The 10,590-nt window shown below is 46.8% G+C and overlaps 1 protein-coding gene across 1 annotated transcript; it reads left to right on the forward strand.

Moving 5' to 3' along the window:
• Nucleotides 1-2,210: 2,210 nt before the first annotated feature.
• On the forward strand, nt 2,211-6,273 carry CDKN1B (cyclin dependent kinase inhibitor 1B). Its single transcript, XM_019643323.1, has 3 exons — nt 2,211-3,213; nt 3,750-3,879; nt 6,004-6,273. The coding sequence occupies exons 1-2, from the start codon at nt 2,739-2,741 to the stop codon at nt 3,869-3,871; spliced, it is 597 nt and encodes a 198-aa protein (XP_019498868.1). The 5' UTR covers nt 2,211-2,738; the 3' UTR covers nt 3,872-3,879; nt 6,004-6,273.
• Nucleotides 6,274-10,590: the final 4,317 nt, after the last annotated feature.

Genomic DNA, 10,590 nt, shown 5'->3' on the forward strand with positions numbered 1-10,590 from the left:
AAGTGAATATATGCTTACATATAATGTAGCCCAGCAACTATTTTAAAATGTTGACAACAATGATCTAATTTCAGGGGTGGAGTATAAATTATAGTGCGGAGGCCTACCCTAAGTGTTGTATCCCTCTTCCCCAATTCTGCAACCCAATAAGTTAAGTGGGGCATTACATGTAGAAAAATACAGAAGAGAAGACCGTCTACTTTGATCCCAGGTGAAATATTTTCTGTCCCTCGGGTAGGAAGTCCTGACTTGAAACAAGTCTCGGCCACTGCCTCCCTCACTACTCTGAATATCACCCCTGTCTTTTTGGAATCTGCATTTTGGTTGAATGAGTGGATGGTGATACCAAAGGCCAGTGTCAGCTGCATTTAAATATCAGTGACCACAGGCCACATCAAGGAAACATCTGCAAGCAGCCCAGGACACAAGGAGGAGCCATTTTGTATCACTTGTAAAAGAGGAGGACCTGCAGATTACTGCACACACAGGTGAATCCAAACAAAAACCTTAACCAGTTGGGGCCATCAGAAAGGAAAGAAACAAAATGAGCCAGCCTGAGAGAGAAGACCCGTGGTCTATCCCTGGCTCTGCTGCCGACTGGATATGTTTCTGGACAGGAATCTTTCAATCTGTCTCAGTTTCCTCAGCTGCAAAAAGACAGGGTGAACTACAGGGTTCCACAGGTCCCTCCCACTCTAACGTTCTGGAGTGTATGAGGTGAGGCAAGCGCATAGAGAGGACAAACAATTAGGTAGATAAGAAAACAAGTTAAAACTCAAACTCATCTGTAGCATAGGTGCGTAAGACAACATTGCTTCTGAGGACTCTTAGAACTGAATGAGATCAGTTTCCAGGAAAATGTATTAACTTTGGCCCAAGGCAAGATTATATGTATTGGGGGGTGGGGTGGGGCTGAGGCAGATGAAGACCCACTGAGATTTGTCTGAGATCTGACAGCCCTGCCCGTGCTGGTTTAACTTCCACTACCTGGCTCAGGACCAGATTGATAGGTAAATTGCAGGTTGCCACGGGGGAGCAGAGAAATGCCTGGATAGTATCAGCCGTGAAGACACGGTTGTGGTGATTTTATAAATCACTTCATAGTCTGGACTTTCAGAGTATTTCCACCCTTCAACTGCTTGTAGCCCTCGAAAAGCCTTCGCTTGGCGTCGTAATGTTGTTGTGAGTGGGAGGGAGCAGTGAATCTGGTAGGAGAGAGGGGTGGAGGAAGGAGCTGTATAGCATTTGGTGGCTGGAGGGAGGAAGAGAAAAGTGCAACAATCAGGGAAAGAACTGAAAATGAGAAAGAGACGAGTTCCCACACGCAGCCCCTGTCAATTGCCTTAACTGTGCTTGGGAAGTAAGAACCTGGGCCAGGGGTGTAACTTCGCTTTTGGAAACTGAATGTGTCTGAGACGTCAACCGAGTTTATTAGGGACTTGGGAGACTACTCGAGTTTTTGATCTTGAAATCGTATTTTTATTGAGGGAGAGCTTGAGTTCAGGATATACAGTGTTATAAATGCAGAGCCTACTCCAGGCTAATTTATAGAAAGACGTTCGCCCAGGCTTCTTCCCTAAGCCGCCCGCCCCCCCCCAGAAGAGCAGAGACGTCTAGGTTAAGGGTGAGCTAACCACTGCTCACCCGGGGCTCACAGCCCCTCAGTCCATATGCTTCCCCGCCTCCCCCGCCGTGCGCGAAGTTAGGGCAGCGGGGGAGAGACCCGCCGCGGGCAGAGCTCCCACCGTCAGCCTCCGCCCCCCAGCTGCCCGCAGTGCGGAGAAAACAAGGTCGCCACCGAGGCGCACATCGAGCTGCCAGCACCCTCCGAGATCCTCTGGTCCAGCCCGTCCGTTTCCCGGGCGAGGACCGCGAGGGAGGGAGGTCGGGGCGTCGGGACCGCCGCGCGCCCGCCAGCGCCGCGCGGGGACCAGAACCCAAGGCCCCGCCGCCCCGCCGCCCCGGCCCCTCCCCAGCTCCCCAGCCGTTTGGCTAGCTTGTTTGTCTTATTTTTAATTTCTCCGAGGCCAGCTAGAGCAGGTTTGCTGGCAGCGGCGCACCTCCAGCCATCCCGCGACCAGCCAATCTCCGGGCGGCGCTCTCGGCGTCGGCGCGCTCGGGGAGGCGGGGAGGCGGCGGGACCGCGCCGGGGCCACCTTAAGGCCGCGCTCGCCAGCCTCGGCGGGGCGGCTCCCGGCGCCGCGACCAATGGATCTCCTCCTCTGTTTAAATAGACTTGCGGTGTCAATCATTTTCTTCTTCGTCAGCCTCCCTTCCACCGCCATATTGGGCCACTAAGAAAAGGGGGCTCGTCTTTTCGGGGTGTTTTTCTTCCCCTCCCCTCTCCCCACTGTCTCGCCGCTCCGCGACGCTGACGCCGGCAAGGTTTGGAGAGCCGCTGGGTTCGCGGGAGCCGCGGGCTTGCAGCAGCCTGGACTTGGACTGGCTTGGCCACCCCCGCCTCTCGCCTCTCCCCTCCCCTCCCCGCCCTCTCGCTCGCCCGTACACTTGATCCGCGGAGACTTTGGGGCTGCCTCGTCCGGGCTTCCTCTCACCCCCTCCCCAGACCCAGCGCGCTCCTGACGCTCGCCAGTTACTTGTTGGGGTTTGTTTTTGTTGGCTCCGAGGGCAGTCGCAGGGCTTATAAGAGGGGTTCGGGCTGGGTCTGGGCGTTTTGTTTTGTTCGGTTTTGTTTTCCGAGAGCGCGCGCGAGGCGGTCGTCCAGACCCGGGAGGAAGATGTCAAACGTGCGAGTATCTAACGGGAGCCCCAGCCTGGAGCGGATGGACGCCAGGCAGGCGGAGTACCCCAAGCCCTCCGCCTGCCGAAATCTCTTTGGCCCCGTGAATCACGAAGAGCTAACCCGGGACTTGGAGAAATACTGCCGAGACATGGAAGAGGCAAGCCAGCGCAAGTGGAATTTTGATTTTCAGAATCACAGGCCCCTGCCGGGCAGATACGAGTGGCAGGAGGTGGAAAAGGGCAGTGTGCCCGAGTTCTACTCCCGACCCCCGCGGCCGCCCAAAGACGCCTGCAAGGTGCCCGCGCAGGAGAGCCTGGATCTCAGCGGGAACCGCCAGGCGGTGTCTTTAATTGGCTCTCAGGCAAACTCAGAGGACACACACTTGGTAGACCAAAAGACTGATGCTTCGGACGGCCAGACGGGCTTAGCGGAGCCGTGCACTGGGATAAGGAAGCGACCTGCCACTGACGGTAATGACCCTCCCCAAACCATAAAATGTCTGTCTGGGGCACCGCCTTGCCTACTTGGGGGTCTTAACCTCTCAGTGTTCAGCGTATTCTGATGTAGCTTTTTGGGAGCGCACTTTCGTAATCTTAAGTTGTGAGTGCTATCTGACCGCTTGCCTGTTTATGATTTGTAAGTCAGCAGCCTGAGATTGTATTATTAGATAATTTCGCTAACCGAAAACATCAATGCTCCCCCTTCCCCTCCCCCCGCCCCCCCTCTGGCTACAAGGCAGTAGGCTTGGACAACGTTGGGATGTTTATCAGCGGCCTCCCTCTTCGCTATGGAGAGAGAGCTTTGGGGCGTAGCAAACACTGTCTGTTAAGTGAAAACAACCTCATTTTGTGCCCTCAAAGGCCACTCGGAATGATGGGTCCAGGGTTGTGGGTGGAGGTGGTGGGATTTTCACCCCCTGACTACTGGGCCAACTTTTGTTAGTCATTGTTTTTCCTAATAAAGATTATTTGTGTGTGTTCTTTTGAAAATTCCCTCTTGTCCTTAGATGCCTCTCCTCAAAACAAAAGAGCCAACAGAACAGAAGAAAATGTTTCAGATGCTTCCCCGAACGCGGGTTCAGTGGAGCAGACGCCCAAGAAGCCGGGCCTCAGAAGACGTCAAACGTAAACTGCTCGGTGGGTTGATTAACTAGGAGTAAATAACTGACGCCCGAATTGAGCTGCAGGAACTCCTGGCCTTTCAAACCCCAAGATACCCATCTTAGTTGCTGGCAGATGAGAGCTGTGGGTTGTTGTTTTGTTTATATTTTGTGAAGTTGAAAAAGTAGAAATGGCGAAGGGTAGGAGTCACTGGGGATACTGTATTTCTAAACAGTTTCCACGCCCTGAGATCATTTTCCCTTGAAACATGAAAGGACTAGAGCAAGTGTTCCAGGCAAGTACTTGTAACCAGGACCCTGTGGATAGGACGGTTAGTTCCCTGTGAGTCCCACCAAAACATGTTGGGAACAATAGGGTCTTTCCCATCTAAACAAGAACTGGGGTATGCTTCAGTCCCACTTGATGAGAATTCATTTCCCAGAGGCTTAAGTTGAGTAACACATTTTTGGGCTATACATTGAAAAAACGGCAACTAAATGATTAAATTTAAAATTTGAGGGAATTGTTAGATACAAATGGCTCTTACTTGGCTAATCAAATGGTTAGAAATGTGAAAAGAGAGGTATGTTGTGTTCCTTTATAATTTTCATAAAAGGTGATTTTCCTTGTGTTCTGATAAGCTTTAGGGACAGAGAAGGAACCTTTGTATTTTAAAACAAAGCCAAAATAAAAAGCTCAAAAATACCGAGGTTCCGACAGAATTTCTGATAACACTAAAGTTGCAAAGCAGAAGTTAAATTAACTCTGCCAAAGTAAGCAATCCAGGAACACGTCAGCATGTGTATGCTAATCTTACTATAACAGGATGATTTGGATATTTGTAGGGGAAATGAATAGTAGATATCAGACCTGGCAGGGTAGGTCTGCCCTGCACAAGGGAAGTGGAGATTTTTCCATCTACTAAAATCTGATCAACATGAATAGCTAATTTGAATAATTCAGCCCCCAACTTTACAAGGATTGGCTAGCCATAATGATCAAATTACATACATTAATAGTCTGTAAACATCTTATAGACAGGGACTGTGACCTCTTTTTTTTTTTTCCAAAACACACTCATAGCTTAGCATATAAAGAGATCTTAATTCATATTGATAGTAACTTTTAAAATCCTCATTTATAAAAATCTAAAAATAAATGAAAGAACATAGGGATTAAGGTAGGATTCAAATTTGTTGTGTTTTTAAATCCTAATATCACATATGCAACTTCTTTGCATACATCTGATATTTTCAGAGCTTATAGAAAATGACATTATAGAACTTCTATGTTACAGCTATATCGGTAGTGGGAACATTGAATAAAAAATTGCTCTGACACAACCTTACCATCGGCAGCTATTGTTACTTTGAAACTTGTGGCCTCGCTCATCAGATGATCCAGAGTGAATCACACCTACTGGATTTTGACCTGGCTCCATTCTGACTTAGAGAGGCATTTGTTAGTAAATATTGCCAGTTCAGAGAATACTAGAAATAGTAGTAACGCCCTATTCAGAAGCATTCATGTGTATATTCTGCATATGACTAAAACTAGAATATTTTGAAAAAAGAAGTGTTAATGGGATTTTCTTTAAATAGCCTTTATAAGTTATATTTTCAATTGTTTTTCAAATATAGAAAATTTTGCTACTCTTAAGCATTGCAGTTTCTTGATTTTTATATCTCTGTTCTTTATCACCATGTTTGATCCTGATTCTCTAGACCAGGGTTTTTCAACCTGTGCACTTTGATATTTTGGGCCAAATAATTTTTTGCTGTGGGAGGCTGTCCTGTGCATTGTCGAATGTTTGGCAGCATCTCTGGCCTCTCCTATTAGAGGTCAGTAGTACCCCCTTGCCCAAGTATGACAACCACAAATGTCTCTAAACATTTCCAAATGTTCCGGGGAGGGGGGGGGGCAAAATTGCCCAGTATTGAGAACCACTGCTGTAGACAAAAGTACACAACACAGGGGAGAGCAAAAATCCAGTGAAGGAAATGTTGGATTGAGAAGACTACAGTCATCAACTTTTAGTACATACTTTTCTGTCACTCAGGTATTTCCCAACCAAGACAGGGACAAAATAATTCCTGAACTTCATTGGTAATGTTATTTTAGTGGTTTTCTCCTAATCCTGTCTTCTTGTTTCTTTTGCAGAATTGAGAATATGTTTCCTTGTTTATCAGATAACATCATTGCTTGATGAAGCAAGGAAGACATGAATTAAAAAATTTAAATACATATCCCTGACTCCATGGGATGGACGTCCTGTATAAGCACTGAAAAGGAACATCATGATAACACTAAAATTTTAGGCACTCATAAGTGATCTGCCTCTAAAAGCATTGGATGTAGCATTGTGCAATTAGGTTTTTCCTTATTTGCTTCATTGTACTACCTGTGTATATAGTTTTTACCTTTTATGTAGCATATACATTTTGGGAAAGGGAGGTCAGGGTGGGACTGAGGAATTGGCATGGGGATATGAAGAGCTTGCTTCAATTTAGAGCAAGGAGAAAAATATTAGACTTGCATGAAGAGAAGCATTTTGTGGGGAGGGTTTGAATTGTTTTCTTTAAAGATGTAATGTCCCTTTCAGTGAGAACTGATACTTCATTTTAAAAATCCTCCAAATTTGAACACTGGCTACAAATAATAGTTATTTATTTTTACATGAAGCTATTTCTCATTTGGGAGCTCTGATGATTCCGTTATATAGCAGCAAATGGCTTTTTTAAAAAATAACAAAACTATCCTTCTTAGTGCTCCCCCCGAAACCCTTTAAAATTTGAATTTATCAGGTAATTATTCAGGAGTTAGGTAATCACTCCAGATAATTCTGGGCAAAAATCTGGGAGGTGTATGGGGGGAGTTCTGAATGCTCAGACTTGACAGATGTGCTGACAAAATTTCTGAATTTTCTTTTCACTTTGGGCTGTGTAGACACAGTCAAAATAATTCTAAATCATTGGATATTTTTAAAGATCTGTAAATAACTTCACATAAAAAATAATGAAATAATTTTAAATTTAAAACTTCTCTATTTGTGAATTTGCCCAAAGAAAATTGTTTTTAAAGGAAAATGTATAGGGAAAAGTCCATATGGTATAAGCGAAATGGATACTACATCTTTAAACAGTATTTTTACATTGCCTGTGTATGTTTGAAACAACCATTTTAATTGTACCTGTGTACATAACTCTGTAAAGACACTGAAAATTATACTAACTTATTTATGTTAAAAAGAGATTTTTTTTTTTAATTTAGGCAATATAAAGCCAAAGTGGCATGTTTTGTGCATTTGTAAATGCTGTATTGGGTAGAATAGATTTTTTTCCCCTTCTGTTAAATAATATGGCTATGCTTAAAATATTGCATACTGAGCCAAGTATAATTTTTTGTAACGTGTGAAAAAGATGCCAATTATTGTTACACATCCAACAATCAATAAAGAGAACTTCCATAGCTATTCATCGAGTTGAACTATGCTGTACTTTACTAAGCTTGAGGTATTCGACCTGGCATTCTAGTCATATTCACAGCAATATAACATGAAGTGACAAATACCTAGGTAATGTAGGCCCACAACTCAGATGATGTTTATATGGGTCTGAATGTAGTTGTTATTATTTTCCACATAGTTCTGTATAAGTGGACAAAGCTTTAGTACTATAAAGTGGAAAAGCCTCATATATAAATAAGATTGTCAGTCTCCATTAGTTTAAATATTTATGTCTTCTAGGATATGAATGTCAGAACCAAAAATTCTTACGTAAGTGTACACTGATCACACATTTACAGGATTGAAAATGAAAGTAACATTGATGACTTCTCTAAATTCTCTATTTACACATGCAAAGTGTTGTGAAGAGTGTGAGCAATTGTTCAGACCATCTAATCCATACCTCTTCTCCAAAATATTTAAATATATAAGTCCTTTAGAAATTGGCATGCATTCCACACTAATTTAGATAAAACAGGTACTCTTTAAACTGGTCATCACACACAAATTCCTCAATTTCTAAATTTCCTGGTTATAATCTACCCAACCAAAAACTGGTTAATTTAAATATCAAATCAGAGGGTTTTGAGTCCCTATAGCCACATAGCAGAGAGAGATTTTTTTACTTAAAAAAAAAAATTTTAAAGTCAGATTTACTAAAATTATTCCTGTAATTTCACATTCTCTTAAAAAATGTGGTTAAGGTGTAAAAGTAAATTATTTTCTCTATGAATCTGCAAATGGTTAAATCGCAAAAATCTGAATTTGGGTTAAATTGTTTCCCTCAAATAGTTACATTTACATTGTTGCACCCCAAAAAGATCTCTAAATAAGATAGTTTCAGCCTATTTTGACCCGAAGTTACTTTTTTTTTTTTTTAAACCAGGGTTGACTTTACAGCTGCCGGGAAGAGAAAAGTAGGTCCTTTGCTTGCTGGGCTACATCTTCCAAGTAGGCATTATTTTAATTAAAGACTAAAGGGTGTTTTTGTGATTCTATTCAAAACACGCATACAGGGTGTTTTTCAGGAAGACACTGAGAAGCAAGAAAAACAATTCAAAACAGGGAGGAAGGAGTCGAGAGTCAGGAAATAATGAAATAAAGTTTCTCTGAGCCAAAATGGGCACTTAAAAAAAAAGTGTCTCTAACAGAAGGGGAAAAAAGTCCTCTGAATAGCTGCATGTACCCCATTTTCCTCTCATAAAGAGGCATCTTTAATGTGAATTTTTAGAGATTGCATTTTAGGAGTGCTGGGCCAGGAAGTGGTGGATGCTCGCTGCGCCAGGCACGTTCACCGGAACGCAGTCCCTAAGTCGCCGGGTCGATCCATTACACTTCTGTGTCAAGTCTCCAAATGCGTCCCCGCGATTCCGAGCGCCCGCTACCCGAGCCAGTGCGCCGTCTTCTCCCCAAACTGCCCAGCAGCCCGGCTCCCGCTCGCCGCGGCAGTTGCGGGGTCGGGCGGGCTGCCTGGCGCCTCGAGACGAAAAGGCCATCAAGTCTGGCTCCTGGTCTGAAACTTGCAGCTCCCGCACGGCCTGGGTCGCCGCGCGCAGTTCCCGCGCCGGGGGCGCCAGAAGGCCGTGGAGGGCGGCTGCGCCTAGGCCAGCGCAGCGGGGCTGGACGGTTTCGCAGAAACTTGCCTCCCTCATCCTCTCTCCTCTGGGCTAAGAAAGAGGCGAAAGCCCCCATTCCTCTCCACAAACAGATCCTCCCCATCAGTATCCTGCCAGCTCCTGAGCAGTGGGAGGATCTGAGCGAAGGGGAGAATCTTTCTGAATTCGTGGACCCTCCAGGGCAGCAGCCCGCTCCCACCCCCACCCCGGGCTCCAATGATCCACAGCCCCGCGCATTTCGAAAGGCTTCCCCGCTCGCTGGCGGCCAAGGAGGGCCGCAGCGGCTCGCAGAAGGCCGAGCGCCACCGCCGCTTGCGGGGGTCGCCTCCTCCTTTCCACCCGCTTTGCGAAGTTGTCCCATCTCATCCCCCGCTGTCCAGCGCGGGGTGCAGGGGCAGGAAAGAACTAGGAAACTGTGGGTCCAGTGGCATGATTAGGGGACGGAGGGGAGCGTGGAAATCAACAGGAGGGGAGTGGGGTAGGCGGCCTTTCAGGCCACCGTGCGCCCACTGCCCTGGCTCCGCGGAACGACCTTTCCCGGCGGCCGTGGAATGCTGCCTTCGCCATTTCATCTTCATCATCGTTAGCTTCGACACTTGCTCTTTATAAGGTTTTTGAGATTGAAAAGGGTCTTTTCACAGCTCATCTAGGCTCTCCGATCTGTTTTACAGAGTATATACATATATATATTTTTAAATTGCCATCTTTTGCACCTGAGCCACACCCTACGCTCGCACCCCTCCCTCTCCCGCCACATTTAAGGTAAAAATCCTGCAAGCGGAGCGGGGTCGGGGGGACGGGAACGAGGGCCCACGGTCATGCCAGAACAACCCTCCCCTCCTCCCCGGGAGGAGAACCATGGGGATCTCGGCTCGCGTGGGGGTGGGGTGGGGTCATGCTCAGTCAGACCCCGAAAATGTGTTTACAGGTAAACTTCAAGTCCCTGTGTGTGTTCCCACCCGCAACCAGGCCTGTCTCGCGTGGGGGCAAACACAGAGTAGGCAGGAATCAGAAACTAAAAGATACAAAAAGAAAGCGCTGCGTGTTGGGCGCGAAACGTCGACGCGCCTCAAAAGGAACGTGAAGAAAAGGCAGGGAGAAGGCGCGCGGCCGGACCCGAGGCTGGAGGATTGCATCACTGCAGCTTCCCCGCCAGAAAATGGGCTCCGAACCGCGGCCACCATCATGGCGCTCGCGCCGGGCTGCGCTTCCCGCGCGCCTTCCCCGAGCGCTTGGGCCACGGGCACCGAGCCTCCAGCCAGCATTTTGCAAACATTTCCTCTCTCGCTCGCGCGCTCGCGGGCACGCGCGCCTATCCGCCCACCTCCTCCTTCCTTTTGTGTGCTTGTGTAAGTGTGTGAGTGCGTCCGTGTGAGTGTGTGGACTGGAGAACTTGAGGATTGTTTTTTTCCTCTCTTTTTTTTTTTTTCCTCCCATGCTGGTGGTTGTAAACTTGATTGGCATTGGCTGCACCCACTGACCCCTGTGCCGAGTCCACTAAAGATTTAAGGTGGATCCGAGAGGCTGCAGCTACAGGCGGAGTCTCGCACTAGAGCTGGTTTGGGAGGAAAAAAAAAAAGCCCCAAACCGTGCGCCCGCCGCGTTTTTACGCATCCCCTGCGGTAC

Source organism: Hipposideros armiger, unplaced genomic scaffold (assembly GCF_001890085.2).
Source record: "Hipposideros armiger isolate ML-2016 unplaced genomic scaffold, ASM189008v1 scaffold_76, whole genome shotgun sequence".
In the NCBI taxonomy this organism is placed as follows: Eukaryota; Metazoa; Chordata; class Mammalia; order Chiroptera; family Hipposideridae; genus Hipposideros; species Hipposideros armiger.